General features: G+C 35.9%; 1 protein-coding gene across 1 annotated transcript in view; it reads left to right on the top strand.

Annotated features, from left to right (window-relative positions):
• Positions 1-20,109, top strand: part of LOC103546271 (protein eyes shut homolog) — a 1,017,652-nt gene that overhangs the window by 458,662 nt on the left and 538,881 nt on the right. The window contains exons 16-17 of the mRNA XM_070583910.1: positions 8,657-8,847; positions 13,149-13,240. Coding sequence (XP_070440011.1) covers positions 8,657-8,847; positions 13,149-13,240 — 283 coding nt within the window. The remainder of the gene's footprint in view (positions 1-8,656; positions 8,848-13,148; positions 13,241-20,109) is intronic.

Genomic DNA, 20,109 nt, shown 5'->3' with positions numbered 1-20,109 from the left:
GTAGGGAAGGAGGAGCTATTCCTCTACCCTCTAGGTTCTTCTGGCTGGTCTAAGAATGAAATTGACATGAGACAGAAGAGTAGGAGAAAGTCAAGCAAAGTTTAATAACATATGTATATGGGAGAAACCCAGGAAAACTGAGTAACTAGCCAAAATAACTGAAGCCCCCACCTTAAATACCATCTTCAGCTAAAAGCAAAAGAGGACATTGTGGGTAGTGGTTTGGGACTTCAAAGAGGAGGCAGGCAATTCACATGGAGACGGAAAAGCAAATGTTTGATAAACAAATGTTTGCCATAGCTTACAAAGACAGACAGACATGGGGAAGACTTTGACCAAATGGGCCTTGCCAGCTTCCTCCCTGTCTATTACTCCTACTTCATATTATCCTAGTTATCTATGGTGATAGCTCCTTCCTGGAATAGGTATTCTGTCTTAAATTCTTTTAAGCAGTTAGGGGGAAGGCCAAAGTTCCTTCCTGACTCTTTTGTTCCTTAAAATAATCAAGCCAAAGAGACACATTTTGGGGTAGCAAATTCTGATCCCCCACATTTGCTAAGAATATATATTGAAAGTAATGGATATGCGGCCTGTTCACACAGACTAAAACTGGTGTTAAAGAACATATACTTTGTTGAAAGAAGCCCATTTCTGAGATCTATGATCAAATTACTTTCCCTAAGACTCGATTTCCTAGATACAAATATAGGGTTCTTAAGAACATTGGCTTCACATGCTTCCCAGATTGAAGTGAGAATCAAATTAGAGGATGCATGTAAAGGTGTTAAGAGTAAAGAACAGTGTAATAAACATAAACGATTTTAGTAAAATTTACAGCTTTAATTTAGTTTTATTCATGTATTTTACTCCTGTAAATAGGTAAAACAAATAAAAATGTGAGCTCCTCTTATAACAATGGCAATAGAGGGCACTTCTGTATCTCACAGCAACCTCATTACACATCACCTTGGAATCCTTCGGATTCTACCCAGATCTGCTTAATGTGGCAATACCGTATGCTTCAGACCTTTCCAAATATACACCTCAAAACGACAGAGAGCATACGCACGTAACAACTATTTTTAAAATAAATTTTGGTTGTAAAGGCTTTCTGTTTCATTGTAAGAGGTTTCCTTCCCAAATACAAACTGAGCAAATTCTTTATCTGGCAATCCAACATATATTATAACAGAACAACCTTGTGATTGCCCTTGTATTGATGAGGAAACGGAGAAGCTCAAGGAAGTTAAAAGATTTATCCAAGATCCCATGATTTCAAGAGATAAAATGTGTAGTTAAACCCAGGAGTCCTAACTAAAATTAAATCTGTTGTCATTACAAGTTTATAATAGCTGCCACCTGATTTTATGGGTAAAGACGGGAGGCAGAGAGGTGAAGTGACTTCTCCAAGGTAACACAGAGCAAGCGACCAAATTAAAACTAAAACTAAATCTCCTTGCAAGTCACTACTTTGTCTACTACAACATTCTGATTCCTAAGCAGCACATTAAATGAAATCTTTATAGTTATTTTAAGATGTTGTACAATTCATAATTTTATAGTTTGATGTGTAATTTGAGTGATAAGTCAACAGAAACACTTCCAGAGAATAGCAATGGAAATTCACATTGCCCAACTTAATTAATGAAGCTAATAAAATTTTACTATGAAAATCAGAGAGCACACCCTGAGAAATGAGAATTCAAAGGCAATCTCAATCATCAGCATAGATGCAAATATCCAAAAACAACTTCTTGCAAATGAAATCCGCGTATGTACACACATTATAAACAAATGGGGCTTATTTGTGGGCTAAAACAAAGGTTTAATATTAGAATATCAAAGTTGTTTACAATATAATCATATCAATAAGTGAAAAACTGATAAAATTTGATATTAAGGTCTGCTAAAAATCTCAGGAAACTGCAAAGTAGAAGGAAAATTACTTGAGTTAAAAGATATCCCTTATAAAATAAAGCAGAACATTACACTCAAAGGAGAAAGCTTAACAGCCTTCCCCACAAAAGCAAAACAACAAAAAGTATCTCATTATCATTATTTCAGTGCAGTGTTCTCTCTGACGGTCTTAGGCAATGTAATAAGCTAACAAGATAGTTTAAGAATTAGAAACAAAAGGAAGAAAAATCTCATTACTCACAGATGACATAGTATTATTACAAATAGGAGAGTTCAGCAAGGTTGTTCAATATCCAGCAGTTGCTGCATTTCAACATACCAACATAATGAGTTAAATCTATAATGTTATGAAAAACTATTTAAAATAGCAAGTTTATAAGGTTTCCAGAAGTTAACCTAAGAAAATATAGACATGGCCTTTTTGAAGAAAAATTATAAGACTATATTAAAAATGTTGTAGAAGTCCTAGTAAAATGGAGACATGTACCATGTCCATGTATAGAAGACAAAGTATCACAAAGATATCAATTACTTGCAGTTTTTTTCTATAAAAATGATGGAATTCAAGTCAATTTCTAATGAGAGTTTTTATATTATTTAATGGGGTGTTTGCATGTATACCTGATTCTACTATTTGTATCAAAAGACACAGGGCAAACAGAAAGCAACACAGGCCTAAGGAAGAAGAACAGTATGTAGGACTTGCCACATCCAATATCAAGACTTACCAGGAGGCTATACTTATTAAGTCAGTGTCTGATTGGCTTGGAGTAGACCATCTTGCCAATGGAATGGGATAATTATCCCAGAAATAGACTCCGTGTACAGGCAGGATGGGGGTGACTGAAGTGGTAATGCAGGTGAGGAGAGGATGACTGCCCTGTAAGTTACCTGGAATAATTGGTATTCCACATTAAAGGACAGAAGGAAAAAGGACAGATTCTATACAGAGTAAATAGTAAGCAATTCTGTCACAGGCATTTGGCAGCAACAAATTTTTTTTTTTTTTTTCTGGGAGAGATTCACCCTGAGCTAACATTTGTTGCCAATCTTCCTCTCTTTCTCTTTTTTTTTCCCCTCCCCAAAGCCCTAGTACATAGTTGTATATTCTAGTTGTAAGTCCTTCTAGTTTTCTATGTGAGATGCCACCAGAGCATGGCTCCTGACAGACAGGTGGTGTGGCTCTGCGCCCAGGAACTGGGCTGGGGCCACTGAAGCAGAGTGCGCTGAACTTTAACCACTCAGCCATCAGGGCTGGCTCAACAATTTTTTTTTTTTTTTTGAGGAAGATTAGCCCTAAGCTAACATCAGCTGCCAATCCTCCTCTTTTTGCTGAGAAGAACTGGCCTTGTGCTAACATCCATGCCCATTTTCCTTTATTTTATATGTGGGATACCTGCCACAGCATGGCTTGCCAAGCTGTGCCATGTGCGCACCCGGGATCCAAACCAGCAAACCCCGGGCCGCAGAAGCGCAACGTGCAAACTTAACCACTGTGCCACTGGGCTGGCCCCTCAACAAAGGTTTTTAAGGAGTGGCATGATTTGATTTGTATTTGAACAGTTATCTCTTAGCCTTACAGGTGCCTATTAATTAAAGGAATTTTCCCTGAAAATCTCTTTCCATTTGCTGGTGATATGTTGTGACCATAGGTGTTGTGCTTGCTTTCAAAAAGATTGTTAATTGCTTTCAGAAAAAAATGTATTCAATTCTGTGCTTTTCTTGCAATCACATGTTTTCTTAAAATCTGCCTCTGTAGTTCGTATTTATCATGCATTTCCTTTGGCTACACTGAGGGGTCTCTGTCAATCTTAAACTGCATCCTCTGGTTTTCATTTCAGTATTGTTTGCTTTGTAAACATCTGGGGTTTTTGTGCATTATGTGATTCATACTTGCTCTATAAATTATGTCATTGACTTACAGTCTGTGGACTAATCAATGTATGAAAATCTATGACAGAAACAAATATTTCATACTTTATTTTGAAATATGCTTAGTTCCTACAAAAGCATTTTCAAATGGCATAAATCTTTAAATTGCCAGGAACAGAAAAATCAACATTTTAAGAGGCCTGAGTAAAGGATTTATCAAAAGCTAGCATATAGTAAACAGTGGATAAATGTTCATTTTCTTCCTTTCTCCTGCTTTATCAGGCAATGTGAAGCTAATTGACATGAATTTAAATGGATTGTGTAAAGTTGGATTTTAAGGTGAATTAAACACAATTTGTAGAACATAGAAGTACAAAGGATTAAACATGGAGAGTATTTTGTAATGATAAAATCCCAGCTCCTTTTTCTACAAACAACACAAATGAAGAGAACCAAGTCACAGAGAGTTTCTGCAGCTAATGCCTGGTTGCTGATCTGCTTTCTGGTAGAATCAAGTATCAAGACAACACAGGTTTCTTAAGAAACAGTGTAGCAAATCTTCCTATGCGAATTATATTTAAGTGTTATAGTCTTTTCTCAAATTAATAGTTTGTTTAACTGAAAATTTTGCAAACACACACACAAATTACAAATATCTAATATTATTTCCTAGGTATTACTTCCAAGACGAATGAAACAAATAAAAGGCCATTTTGCATTTTACTTATGGATTATTTCTTCACATATGGCTAGTGAGACATACTCCAGAGAGCAATACAGAATCACTCTTTCAATGATTAATCTCGGATTACACTGATGTTGACAATAATCTACTAGAAATAGGATTAAATAATATATGTCCTTCATTTAAACTATCCAGTCATTATAGAGTCATTATCAGACTATCAATTTTATAGAAAAGTTTGATGTTGAATTATTCTGTCATAAGATTCCAACTTTCACATTTAATCTTGAATATAGAACACTAACTATAAAAATGACTCTGTTTTTTAAAACGTATTTAGTATTTTACATTCTGCTAATCAATAAACAAAAAATGGCTCAAGCTAAGAAACCTTTACTTTTTCTAACTAGACATTTGTTTTATTGAAAGGAAAATATGCTGTTGGAGTAATTGTTCCTAATGTCAAATAATTGAATATTATGCACATTCATTTATTTCGTTTGTTCTAATTTAAATATTTATTTATGCCTAAGAATCTGTATTATTAATTTCTTCCAAAATATATTTATTTTATTATACTTCTGATCTATTTAAAACCCTCTGTGTGCAGTAGGGGAGGGCAAGGTTATTGAATCCTGATTTTCCACTTAAAACAACTTTGAGGTTTTCTTTATCCTCATGCAATGGGAGTGGGTCAATGAGTCAATATGCACTGGAAATTCACATAATTATGTGTCAAAAAACATTTGGCAACTGCCCATCTAGCAAGAAGAACCAAATTTCCAATAAATTTTTCAGTGGCTAGACTCATCCTTATAGTCAATATATGCTGTTAGAAATGAAGGCAAGAGCTACCTCTCAGAAGGAGAGGCAGAGGCAGGAAGTTGGAGGTGGAAGTTAAGTCTCTAGCTGGGAAATTGAGTCCTTTGAGTCTTGGAATCCAACAGTCAGATATTAGCCGGTAAATAAGGCATGAATCTGGAGAAATACTGGGGTTAGATTTTGAAGCATTCTTCCCAACAGAATACCAATTTTGTCCACTGTGAAACCATCCCCACAGGTCTCAGTGTGAACTGACCCCATCCTCATCTCAGTGGAAGGGGACTCAGTTCTAGCCAGTTAACTGCTAAGAAAGGTTCATTCTACACATAGGAAAGTTCTTCCTTCCTCTTTTGAAAATAGAGGACACTGAGTGACTGGACATAAATAAGGAAGTATGTCACTTAAACTACCACTGGCCTCCATATTAGAATCAGAAAAGAAGCAAGTCTCAGATTAAAGCTCACCATGTGAATATCAGAATGAAAAGACAGAAGGAGTCTGGGTCTTTACGAGGAGCCAGCTGAGCCTATGCATACACAAACATCCATCTGAAAGCCCACCCTATCCCTGAACTTCCTTTTACTGAAGCTACTTTGAATTGGGCTTTCTGGTTATTTGTACCAAAAGCATATAAACTCATTCAGAGGTATAACTATAATGTGAGGGCATACAATTCACATAAAGATTCTTCTATTTGGAAAAAGAAAACTGAAAGGCAAGAACTTATGATTTAATTCTCGATGATAAAAACTGTGTGGAATTATTATTTTACTTTAGCCCATCATTTCTGGAAACAGTCTCTACACTTTCTTCACAAAATTACTATGTGCTTGCAATCACCATTCTTTTTATTTGATTAAGATTTTTGCTAAAGGAGATGTAAAATAAGATCCATATTCATGCATTGGAATAGAAAACATTACAAATATGGTCAAATATTGTATACAAAACTATTTCCTGATTTTTTGAATCCAAACATAACAGAATATAATTTTCCAAGTGCAATTAAACAAAAGCAATTGTATTTCCCATAAAAGATAGTAAGTAGTTTCACATGCTTCATAAAATCAGGCACTTGGGATAAAATGATGAACCAAACATCTATGGCTCTTGACTTCAAGTAGCTTACAATTGAGAGCATATGTGGGTTTTTATACAGAGCACGAGTCACAGGAGCATAAACCCACTTAATTTTAAAAATTTATTCCATAGAATACATATCTTAAAATAATGAAATTAAAAGAGTTTTTGAGTTAGCTATTGTCAGTTAAGCAATATATTTCTTTCTAAGGCGTTTAAAAATATATAGTAATTTCTTTATTTCACCAATGTTGGGTACATTCATGTTGCAATATTAGATTTTGTCTGAAAATATTTCATGTTCTTTCACATTGTGAACTTTAAATCAAATGAATATTTGTCTCCCTCCTCAATTCATTCAAGTGAATGGCTGAAACCTTTTCAAATTATTTAATTTTGTGTGAAATTTTATTGTTCTATGCCTTCAACATCATCATTAAAACTCTACAAGGAAGAAATATCTGTCTATATCACATAACAACTAAAACAATCAGAATGTCAAAATTGAAAGTGCATTGCTCATGTTTTCAACCTTTGAGCTACCTTCACTAATGAAAGTCTTGATTAAAACATATGCTTTTATGTCTACAAAGCACTAATGTTTTCTCGCAGTATTTTGAACCTTCTTATTTCTAGTTAAAAAGAAAACGTTTCTTTGAGGTTTAGCTGATTATTTCCTTAGAGTTTCTAACAAGTTTGAGAATTTAGCAATTTTGAAAATTTAGAGTATTTCTAAAGGTTTATTGAAAATGTAAAATAAGAAAAATGCTCCACGTAGAATAAAAACTCGGGGGGCTGGCTCCGTAGCCGAGTGGTTAAGTTCGTGCGTTCCGCTGCGGCGGCCCAGGGTTCGGATCCTGGGCCCGGACATGGCGCTGCTCATCAGGCTACGTTGAGGGGGTGTCCCACATCCCACAACTAGAAGGACCTGCAACTAAGATATACAACTGTGTACAGGGTGGGGTTTGGGAGATAAAGCAGAAAAAAAAAAAAAAAAAAGATTGGCATCAGTTGTTAGCCCAGGTGCCAATCTTTAAAAAAAAAAAAACTCTGTAGAGGTTTTAAAGTACAGATTTTAAAAAGAGTATTATCCTGTGATGGACAGCAAACTAAAACTCATATGGTTCCATGAATAACCTCCTCTATTAATTGTAAAAGAATAAACAATTTAGAAGTTTTAAAGCAGAGAGAGTTTGTGTGTATGTACGGACTTACTTCTCTTCTGATTCTAATATGGTGGTTGGTGGTGGGAACAGAAGGGAGGAAGGGAAAGAGGAGATACACAAACCATTGTTACAAGAATATCCTCAGTCAACATCAATCAATCAAGTATTTGTTAAACAAAAGTAACTTTTAATAATAATATAGAGTAATTACTTATTCATAGAAATAAGCTAGCTAGGTTTCATTAATCATATATTTATAAATTTAAGAAATTAAATTGTCAAAGCATTTTGCTCAAACTGTCTCCATATTTTACTTGAAAGATGAAGGCTAATAAAAATGTAATCATTCAGGGGCTCGCCCCATGGCCAAGTGGTTAAGCTCGCACGCTCTGCTACAGTGGCCCAGGCTTTCTCCTGGGCGCAGACATGGCGCCACTCATCAGGCCATGGTGAGGCAGCGTCCCACATGACACAACTAGAAGGACCCACAACTAAAATATACAACTATATACTGGGGGGATCTGGGGAGTAAAAAAAAAAGCAGGAAAAAAAGAAGATCGGCAACATTGTTAGCTCAGGTGTCAATCTTGAAAAAACACCAATGTAATCATTCAGAAGGCAAAAGAAAAAGAACGAATGAGAGAGAGATGTTTTTCAAGAAGCTCAGACAATATAATGTTGCTACAAAAGGGTGACAATTCCTTTACTTCCCAATAACTCCATCAGCCCTCAAAAGCCACCCAATCAAATGAACAATAACATAAATTATAATTTTGTACCAACATCTTATATACAGTGAATGAGGACATCTTTAGAAAACGTTCCTCTTTCTGTTGATCTGTAACATAAAATCTACGTAAAAACACTCTTGAAGAGCCCTCATCTAGACATTTTTGCCTTCCAAGGAGATTTAGTCACGAAGCCCCTAAGACAGAAAAATTATGGCAAGCCACTGTGACTATGGCAAAGTAAACAGGTGCCCAGCCTTGGAACAGGCAGAAAAGAGTCACGTATGAGCCATTTCAGAAAACATGATGCTAGTATTAATAAGGTGAAACTCAACTATTGAACGTCCAATTCCAACCTAAATTGTATTTTCTTTCTGTCTCCACAGATTTCACTTGTGTTTGTTATTATGGAGATTCCTATCTAGAATTTCAGGATGTGTTTTTAAATCCACAAAATAACATCTCCCTAGAATTTCAGACCTCTAGTTCCTATGGACTCCTGCTTTATATGCAGCAAGACTCAAACTCAATAGATGGATTTGTTACTCAATTATTTATTGAAAATGGTACTTTAAAGGTAAGTCATTAAATTTATTTAATTTAAAGTAAATTTTAGGAAGTTGTTCTGATTCTCCACGTTAGTGGTTATTATCAAAATAAAATTTAAGCTTAAATACGTCTTTTATACTCACCATCAGGCTATGTTCTGTTTTTGTAATTTCGTCGTGTTCAGTAGTTATATATCAAAATAGTATATACCTTGAATAGCTTTCATTCTCTTCTTTTCTCTATATTTGCAATTTTCTTCCGCTTTTAGGTTCCCAATTTCCTAACGATAGTAATTGTTACCATTTTTTATAACTTTAGTGCAGATGTGATCTGGAATCCCTGGGGAGCCCCAGGATTCTTTCAGAGGGTCCTGAAGGGAAGAGCTATCTTCATAGTAATGTCAAGATGTTATTTCCCTTTTTCGCTTTCTTGTAAGTGTACGGTGGAGCTTTCCAGAGACCACATGGCATGTGATGATGTCATCCCTCTGATTGCTAATGTAATGTGTATTTATGTATTTTTGTGTTTTAAAAATGTCTATTTTAATTTCTAGTATTACCAATATTGATAGAACCCAGTAAACAAAAACTCTATGGGATCCCCAATAATTTTAAAAGAGTAGAGATTCTGAGATCAAAATGTTTGAGATTGCTGACTTGACACTTAGCAGTCTTTGTAACAACCTTCTTTTAGAATTCAAAGACTACACAGCTAATAAAAAATAAATTTTGAAGCCAATTTTGAATTGAAGGGGCATATTCTTTATCCAACACCATTCTACCTTAACAAATCACCTCATATTCCTGTTCTAAATATCCAGATTAAGGAAGTCATTAAAATCATCACTGCAATAAGGTAATTAAATCAACACGGTCTAATATATGAAACATAACTGTGTTTTTATCTACCATTTCTTTTATGATGTGATTTAAATATGATGAAATGATGAAGTATACATTATAATTTAAATAAGCCAAGTCATACCAATTTGACTTTCTTCAAGTGCTCGTTTTTCTTAAGTAATATAGCACATACACATAGTTTAGTACAACGCCTGGTATCATTAGTGTCAACCAGATGTAGCAGATTAGCGGTAGTAGCCGTGTTTCTATTCATGCATGTACTTATTCACTCATTCATTGAACATTTATCTATCAACAGTCACTTTGCCAGGTGGTAAATAAGACACAATTTGGTCTCCACAGATTGCTTTCAATTGATTACAGATAGTAATAATAACAGGTGAAACCGGAGCAAGAACATAGAGTTATGTAATGAATAGAATACTGTAATGAATCATCAAACATCAGTCTGAGCCTTTAAGATGAAGTTTGCTGATCCCTGCTCTACAGCATTTTCCTCAGTGAGATTAGAAATTTCCATTAATCTTATAGTAAGCAGAAAAAATATAGAGACCAAATGTAAGATAGTATAACACGCACGTAATACTGAGCATTGGTCTTGGGCAGCGTAGTTCCCCTGGCACATTTGTCTGCTGCGGACTCAGCTGCCAGAACGCAGGGTCTTGACTCAGCTGGCTCCTTCCCCTCTGTGGACAGCTCCAAGCGGAGACATTGTGAGGAATGGCCAGAGACCTGTAGGAATTCTGGGTGAAAATATTTTATGAAATAATGGATGACAGAGACTCCTTTCACTTTCAAATGGATAAAAATAAATTCGTGATAGGTTGAACCAAGACATTTAGGAATTATAAAACTGTAATGGGTGCAAAGAGGTGTAGAACTTCTTTCCTTTAGGATTTATGACAAAGAAAGGATGTATATTGATATGTCTATAATGATAACTACTGTTGTTTATTGAATTGCAATTATGTGTCAGGCTCCATCTTAAGAAAACTTATTAAGCTCACGGACTCTGGAGCTAGACCATCAGAGTTGAATCCCAGCTCTGCCACTTAGAAGCTTTGAGACCTTGCAAGTCACTTAAGAACTTTGTGCTTAAATTTACTCACTTGTAGAGTGAGGGTAATAAAAATAGTGAGGTTTAAATTAGTAAATGAATAAACATTGTGAAGTAAATGTAACACAATGAGTAAATAAGTAAAGGCATAGAGACACATAGAAGAATGCCGGGGACATATTCCTCAAATGTGAGGGTCAGGTGTTTTCTCTCTGCATCTCACAAAGATCCTGCAGACAAACTGAGGCTGTCAGAGTTTTGTACTACACATGCTCCTCGAACCCTTTTAAGGATGATGGACCAGGAATGTTACCCTTTTGTGTAAATCTAAAATCCATGTTCTTTCCAAACTCAGATTACTGCTTCCTGGTAATGATTTAAGTGAAATTTCAGTGTTAGTCAATTTTCATGATTTCAAGATTTTCCTTCTCCCACGAAGATTTGCAAGGCTATGCTCCCATTTCCTCATCTATTTTAAAAGTATAATCATATCAGGAATGCATTTACATTGCAATTTTCACAAAAGTACGTACTTATGGTTGAAATTTTACAGTGTCGTAATTTAAGACGTATTCAAATTCTAGAAAAGCAGAATTGTTAGTCAAATATTTTTTAGAAAATTTTAGTTTTAATGTTTAATATATCAAACTTAATTTTTAAAAATATTTTGTTGGCTCTTTCTAATAACAAGGAGGTAAGCAGATACATCCACTATTGGGACTCAAGTATCAGACCCCCACTTATTAGCTGTGTCACAAATCACTGGGCCACGTGGCTGGGAGCAAATCACTTCACCTCAGTTTCGACCTCTGAATAATGAAGATAAGAAAAGGATAGTACCTACTTTGTGGATTTTTGTGTGTTTTTTGTTTTGTTTTCTAAGGAAGCAATTAGTTGACACTTGTAAAATGCTTTCAAAATCCATGATATAGGGTAATCACTCAATAGGAGTAGCTATTGTTTGTAGACATATCATAAAGGAGTTATTTATAACAAAAGAAAAAATTCAAGGAAAGTTAAGAGAACTGTCCATTAAATATTTTATATATGTTTAATCTTGACATCCCTGAAGATAATAGGAATTAACAAGACTTAGTATTACCTGAAAAATAATTTTCTGGTATATTTGAACAAATTAAGGAGACTATCTCCCCCCTACACACACAGAAACACACATTGTTGGTCAGGACATTATCATTTAAGCTTAAATAGCTATCTATCTTAACTACCGACATAGACTTCTGAGTGTTATACATAAGAAACAGCTAATTTATTATCCATGCTATCAAAAATATTAAATTTACCCTCTGGTCAACTTTTTTGCGTATTGCACACAGCGTAAAAATTCAAAAAGCAATCCCTGCCTTTCACTTAGTTGCACGTGGCTTGGGAAGAATATATAGCCAAGTGTTAGGAACCAGTGTCCTGGCAAAGTGCATGTAGGTGTATTTGTTTTTGAAATCTCAGTGCTGTTTAACATATTTCTGAAAGTGAACCTGCTATAGATAATTTTATAAAAGAAAGGAACCTTTTGCCATGGCCAAATATTGTAGAAAATTCAAATATATAGCATTATATTTACCTGTATTTGTTATTTGGACTACATGAGGGAAGATTTAGATATATCAATTTAGCCCAGCTGGATGCATAGGAGCTATGAAATACTATGCAACTGTTTTTCCTTAACTTATATGTGGGTTACAAATCTTTTGTAGATAAGATAAGGACTATAAATCTCCTTTCTGGGAAAGAATAGCCACAATATAACCAATGTACATTCAGGCACATGCTGTTAAGAAGATAAACAGACCACTGCAGCCCACTCGTGGAATTCCCAGGGATGTCTGGGCAAGCATACCTACTGTAGACATGATTTCACCCTTTTAAAACCATAACTGAATTGGCCCAATAAGCAATAGTCCCGCCATAAGCCTCCTCAAACCTCAGGAAGCTTAGAAAGAATGCTTGACCTTCATAATCTGTAAGTTTCCCTTCCTGTGACATTCACATCACACTCTAGATTGTAGTCACTGGTCTTTGCATTGCTCAGTTGCTAGTATCTAAGGAAAATTGCCAATAAAACTCACTCCCTACTAGCAGAAGGAGCTGCCTTTCTCAGCCAGGTTCCCCAGAATACAGGAAAATAAACCAGAAGTGTGTGTGTTGTGTGTGTGTGTGTATGTATGTACACAAGCATGGTGTGTGTATATATATCTAATACTTACACAGTTGTGTGTTTTAATTCCAGGTCTTATTAGTTCTATACCGTGAGCTGTCACTTCTCTTTAAGTTTTAGACTTCTTGTCTCTCCAACACAATAAAAAATTATTAGTAAATTGTAAAGTGCAATGCAAAAATAAGATGTTAATTTCAAAGTGAAAAATTGAGGAAAAATTTTTTTTTTCATAGTACCACTTTTTCTGTGCTGGCGAAGCAAAATTGAAAAGCATTAACACTACTATTAAAGTGGATGATGGACAAAAGTATGCACTGCTTATCAGGTAAGATATACTTATTTTCTTTTCCACTCACTCTTATAAATGGCCAAGACTGTTCCTCTGGATATTGTTTTTGCCATTTTAAAGCAGAGGTTATCCCAACTGGTATTCACATGCACTTGTGCGTGGATTAAAGTTTATCAAACCATTCTGTCTTTTCTACATGTCCTAAAAATCGTACTGGGGAAAGAATGTTGTAAGGGTTATATTGTCAATGAACTTACACAAGCAGATTTCCAAAGCACTATCCTTCATTAGGAGGAGTCGTAAAAACCAAATAAGTTGGTATTTCTTTTGATAAGCAAAGTAAAATATATTCACTGTAGAAAATTTGGAACATCCAGAAAAACATAAAGAAGACAATTAAAATGATCCATTACACCATCATGAAGATAGAATATTTACCATATATTACCATATTTCCTAAAGCTGTGTTTGAAGTTGACTCCGCCTCCAAACTCACACCAACCTCAGGTATAATTTTGCCAATCCGATAAGTCGAGATGATATTTTCCCTTAATCTGCCTTATTTGGCTTTTAGTATGGTCTAATTTTTAATATAGATTTAATGCCTTTTTATTATGTGTTTACCTCTCTCCACTTTTTTTAAATTAAAGTGGTGCTTTAAAACACACACCACCATCTTTATCTAGTACGTAAACCAAAGGAAATTATTTAGTTATGGCAATAGATTATTATTTAGTAAAAATAATTATCTATTTAAAGACAATAAAGAAGAAAGGAAAGAGGCCAAAACAGAGAGTGGGAAAGAAATTAAAAGACAGGTTTTAAGGAAATTCTACCCTCCTTAGGCTAGAAAGATCCAAATCCTGTCGCCTGGAATAGAGATTCTTACAGAGAATTGACCAAAAAATGGTCTGTTATCAACATATTGAGGAAAGGCTTTGTCCCATATACCTCCCGTGACTACTAAGAGTGGACACAAGCATTTTAAGACCTCTGAGACCCTATTTAATACAGGCTCACTTTCTTTCTTAACTCAAGACACAGAACCTGTTAACATTTTTCTTTAGGATTTTAACTCGAATAACCAGTTTCAGAGCAATGCACTTTGGGAAATGCCACCCCAGCAAGGTGATCATTTCTCTGGGCAGAGACTGCACCCAGGGAAGGAAGGCGTGTGTACAAGCAGTGGGGCAGCAGTGAGAACTATGTCATACAAGACGTATTTTGGCCCCTCAGGAAAAAAAAAGACAGACACAGGAGGTGAGGGGGGAGACAGAGGGGACCCCGGAGGAAGCTGTTCTTGCCTGGGGCATGTTGACAAAGGGTTAAAAAGTAAATGAGAACACGTAGTCATAGTTACAGCTTATTAAACACCAATTTTGTGTTGAGTAGTAACACTACTACATATATGAATTTATTTGTTTTTAAGAACAAATCTAATTATTGCCTGCATTTTCCAGATGCAAAACTGAGAGAGAGATTAAATACAAAAAATTACAGTTAGAAAATGGCAAAGTTCCAAGGCTACTCTTACTTGAAAACCATGAAAAAGTTTTAAGTCATGGGCCCTATGACCTATGCTGTAGAAGCTTGATGTAATTTGGTCTCTGATTTTCTCGTACCCTAAAAGAACTGCTGTAGGTTCAAGATAAGATAAAGATATGAATTATAAATGACATCCTTAGTAAAAAAAATTAACAAAAGCAGGAACAATACTAACTAGCATTCAATGACAACCATGTATTAGATGCTACACAGACACATAACTGTATCTAATCAGCAGGAAGTGCATAATACCCATCATATTGATGTGGTTGGGCTGCCATAACACAGTACCACAGGCTAGGCGCCTTAAGCAGCAGAAATTTACGTTCTCACAATTCTGGAGGCTGGAAGTCTGAGATCAAGGGGTGGGCACGGTTGGTTTCTTCTGAGGCCTCGCTCCTTGGCTTGTAGAGGGCTGTGTTCACATCATATCCCTCTGGGTGTATCTCTGTCCTAATTTCCTCCTCTTATAAGGACATCAGTCACGCTGGATTACAGACCCCGAATGATCTCATTTTAACTACCTACCTCTTTAAGGACCCTGTCTTCAAACAGTCACGTTCTGAGGTGTTGAGGGTTAGGACTTCAACATACGAATTTGGGGGGCGCCTAATTCAGTCCGTAACACTCGTTTTTCACGTTTGAAAGCAGAGGCTCAGAGAAGGGAGGCATCCTTCTGAAGATCACATTGCTCGTCAGCGGGAGGGCGAGATTCGAACCTAGATCTCCCGCCTCTCACCTGATGAGTTTTTCTACAATAACACATCCAGTCTGTTTTCAAAGGGACAGCATACGATTTAAAGTGTTATTTAAAGGAATTGTTAAATGTAAAACATTTAAAAATCCCAAGAATACCTTCTTTTCACTATCTTCATCACATGTCACTTTTAAGGATATTTAACAACAAAAAATCACCTTCCTTTACTTTATGTGTCTATTTTTTTTTTTGCAATTTACATACACTGTTGCTTATTTATTTATTTATTCATTTTTTTTAAAAGATTGGCACCTGAGCTAACAGCTGTTGCCAATCTTCTTTTCTTTTTTCTGCTCTTTCTCCCCAAATCCCCCCCAGTATATAGTTGTATATTTTAGTTGTGGGTCCTTCTAGTTGTGGTTTGTGGGATGCCGCCTCAACGTGGCCTGATGAGTGGTACCATGTCCGCGCTCAGGATCTGGACTTGGAAACCCCAGGCCGCCATAGGGAAGTGCGCGAACTTAACCACTCAGCCACAGGACCGGCCCCTGTTACTTTTTATTTTTGTCAAAAAGTAGTTGATAACCTGTCTATATCTGGTCTAAATTATCTAAATTCAGAAATATTTCCTCACAAGGCCTTGATTTGTTTGAAGTAATGGGAAATTTATAGAAATATGATTTTTTCCATGATTATCATCCATAAAGACCAAGAGTAGGGTTCCGTTAATTTTAGTTTTCTACACGTTTACTATATACTCCTAGAAGCAAAAAGGGGAAAAAAACCCCTTTAACTCAATTCACGAATTCTGTGGCCATAATTTTTTTGACCATTAACATCCTCTGTAAAGTCAAGGTAAATGGTGTGCACACATTTCACTCCCAACGCTACACTTTTTCATCTCGTTTCTGTTGAGCGATGACATTCCCCTTGAATATGAATATCAGAGAAGCATCCTTCCTCACATGCTCTTAGGGAACTGTGAGGAAAAAGAGCCCCAAGGTTGTGCTCAGCCCATGATGAAGGGCTCTCTCAGAAAGAGCGAGACAAATATGCCCCGTGAAAAAGTAGCCGAGCTCATTATCTCTTAGAACAAGGAAAGACAAGACGTTCTGCAGAGCAGCATGGCCCTTTTAAAAAAAAAATGTGTGATTGCTTAACTTCACAAAAGCAGGAAGGAGAATATGGAGTGCTGAAGTCAGGTGAAATACATGCTGGCATAATGAAGATCCTCAACGCACACATACTAAAGACTGTTTTAGTGAGAAATTAGCTATGGCTGTTGCTCATCTTTTAATGAAAGGGAAGGAATGTATTTTCCAATTTTCAGCGATGTTAGGCTGCTGAACAACAGCATATTGTAAGTCAAGAGGAAAAACAAACGCAAGTAATTATGTGTTTCTCCACCCGCTCTTGAGCGCCATGGGGGTGTTGAAGCATGAGATGCTGAGAAAACTTAAGAGAGTAGTGCCTGTGTTCTCTGGAAAAAACGAATCTGAGAGTGTGATGCTGCACTTCCTCCATGTCTGTTGGTATATTTATAATAATCATGCATTTGTTTTATATTAATTATGTTGTTAATATACCACATGTTATTTGTATTATTATAAACATCATTACATACATTATATTATCTTATCATATATAATATGTAATTATTTAATTATATAATCATACATTGTATTATAATAATCGAGTTTACATTTAGTATATATACACATACATATTATGGGATGTTTTTTACCCATTTAGAGTCCTAATTAACATCTAACTTAGTTCTTGAAGAGAGGTGGTATGTCGAATTCAAAGGCAGAAGTAAATCAGGTTCTTCTGACCTCCTCAACTATGGGACTTTAAAGTGTTTTTAAGTGCCAACCAGTTAAAAATACATCCCTCCATTGATACAACTGTTCATTTGCTGTCTTAGTCTTGAGCTCTTAGTCTACAGCCAGACTTGTAAATAAATTGCATAAACTCCATCAGCTCTCCTAGAGCTGTCTCATGGAGAGTTTGTTGGTTTGGCTCTTTGACTGGGGGTATGCGACTCCTATGCTAAGAGCAGTATGGAACCAGATAAACTGGAACCCATGAGAACATCTTCAGTTACCCCTGAGAGAAAATGTACCAGTTACTGTTTATGGATAATCATGTGGACGTGCAATAAATTATGCTGAGTTTTGAAAAAGAGCATAGTGGTTGTATGAACAGTGAATGAGACTTAAGAAGACTGACATAAACCAATGAAATCCACACATTAACAAATATTTTCTCAAGTGATCTAGAACAGGATATGAAACCTGCTGCACACAACATTATGTCTGTTAGATGATGATAGGAAGATGTTCTTTAAAGTAACAGTATCAAAGGAGAAGAAGAAGGAAATTTGAGACCATTAGATAGGAAAGAGTGAGAATAAGGTCTGCAAATGCAGTGGCAGTCAGGTTGTATAGGTCATTGAATGTCACAGTAAGAACTGTGAACTACATCATATGTAGTAGGGACCTACTGGAGAATTCTCAAGTAAGGGAGCAGATAATATGACCAAAGAAGTATTCACTTTTCTTTAGTAGGGTATGCTAAGCTACAGCACACAATAGACTCTAAATTTCTGCATCTCTCCAGATCCACTCTATAATCTCTTCCTCCCTGATCTGTCCTTTGAAATCAACCTGTGTAGATTACATTAATGGACTCTGTTATGAGTTGAATTGTGTCCTTACAAAATTTATGTTTTGAATTCCTAACCTCCAATATCTCAGAATATGACCTTCTTTGGTGATAGAGTCTGTAAAGAGGTAATCAAGTTAAACTAAGGTCATTAGGGTGTGCCCTAATCTAATACAACCAGTATCCTCATAAAAAGGGGAAATTAGGACACAGAGAGAGACACACATAGAGGGAAGAAAATGTAAGACACAAGGAGAAGATGGCCATGTACAAGCCAAGGAGATAGACCAGCAGACCAGGAACAGGTTCTTCCCTCGCAGTGCTCAGTGAGAATCAACCCTGCAATACCTTGATTGTGGACTTCTAGCCTGCAAAATTGTGAGACAATAAATTTCATTTATTTAAGCCACCTAGTTTGTGGGACTTTGTTGAGGCAGCCCTAGCTAACTAATACAGGCTCCCCTGTCTTCTGTGGGGTTCAGTCAATGGCGAACACTGGCAGGAATTTCTATAGGCAAGCAGGTGATGTCAGGATGTATATTCCCTTGGCCTTGTGTGGTGTCCCCAGGGCTGGCTCAGTCCCTCTAGTGAAGGTCTTGGCTCCTAGCAGATGACTCTCTCCCCCAAGTTCTGGTAACTCCTTTTGTCTTGGTAGCCTTTAGATATAGAAGTGGTATCAGGGTAACTATGTTGTGGTCCTGGAATACTATACTATCCCATGTGGCTTTCCTATTCCCTGACCACATCTTTGTAAAGAGTTCATTTATTCAACCTTATTCAAGTTACGTTAGTTTAAATGTGCCACGTGTTTTCGACTAAAAACATGTCTCCTCCAGTCAGCATGGCAGAGAATGGGTGGCTAGTTTAATGGGAGCAGGCCTAGAAGTGGCACATCTCACTTCTGTTGGGATTCCATTGGCTAGAACTTAGTCATGTGGACACATCTAATGGCAAAGGGAGCTGGGAAAGGTTTTCTAGCTTTGCACCCAGGAAGAAAGAAAAATCAACTAAAACAATGTGGAATAGACAAGATGAGAAATATTCTACAAGGGAAAGTAGATAATTGTCTACCTTTAGAGACAAAGACAAAAAATAATCAGTCAACAAAGTTTATAAAACTTAGACATTTAATTTGAACCACAGTACTTATATTTCTTTTAACCTTGGCTCTAAGTCAACTACTGGACTGCTTATAAGAAGAAAATAGAAATAAATATATATACTGTATACTTATTGAGTAATTATAACTTGCTTGAAAATGTGTACAATGTCAGATTAACTATTATAAATAATTTCTTCATTCCACTGTCTTTCTGTGACTTAAATTATCCCGACATATAACTACCTCACCTGAAGTGTGGGCGCACAATACCTAGGAATGATGAATTATTTCATCTTCACACCATAAACCTTGAACTTATCTGTTTGAATGGTAGAAAATATTATTAAAATGCAGCACATTGTGCATTCAAAACATAGAGCAGTCTGGAAGAAATATCTTATTATATATGTGTGTGTTTATATAAATGAGGACATTGTTATATATGTATAAACAAAGATAATTAGAATATTGTTACCATAGTAAGCATCACTTTTGCACTTCTTTTGAAGATATTAATAATAAAGCCAAGGACTTGACGTGTGTCAACTGGAGCATGAAGGCTTTGGCTCAGAATGAGGGAAAATCAGTGAGGCAGAAAAGGAAAGATATAAACCATTTAACCACTTTCCAAAAAATAAAGATTTTTTTCTCTAATGAAATGTGTACATTATTTCATTAATCTTTTCATTAACCACTGTGAGTAGTGTCAAGAAAAACATGCCAATGGAATAATGATTTTCCTTCAACTTGAACAAAATAAAGAATGAACATCGATTTTGATTCTAAACCAATATTTATGGACCCAGCAAAATGTCTCTCTAACATAAACCTACTTTTCTTTTATTTTCCCAATGGTATGTATTCATTCAACACAAAATATAGTGAATAGGAGCA

Source organism: Equus przewalskii, chromosome 19 (genome assembly GCF_037783145.1).
Source record: "Equus przewalskii isolate Varuska chromosome 19, EquPr2, whole genome shotgun sequence".
NCBI lineage: Eukaryota > Metazoa > Chordata > Mammalia > Perissodactyla > Equidae > Equus > Equus przewalskii.
This window is presented reverse-complemented; position numbering and strand designations above follow the sequence as displayed.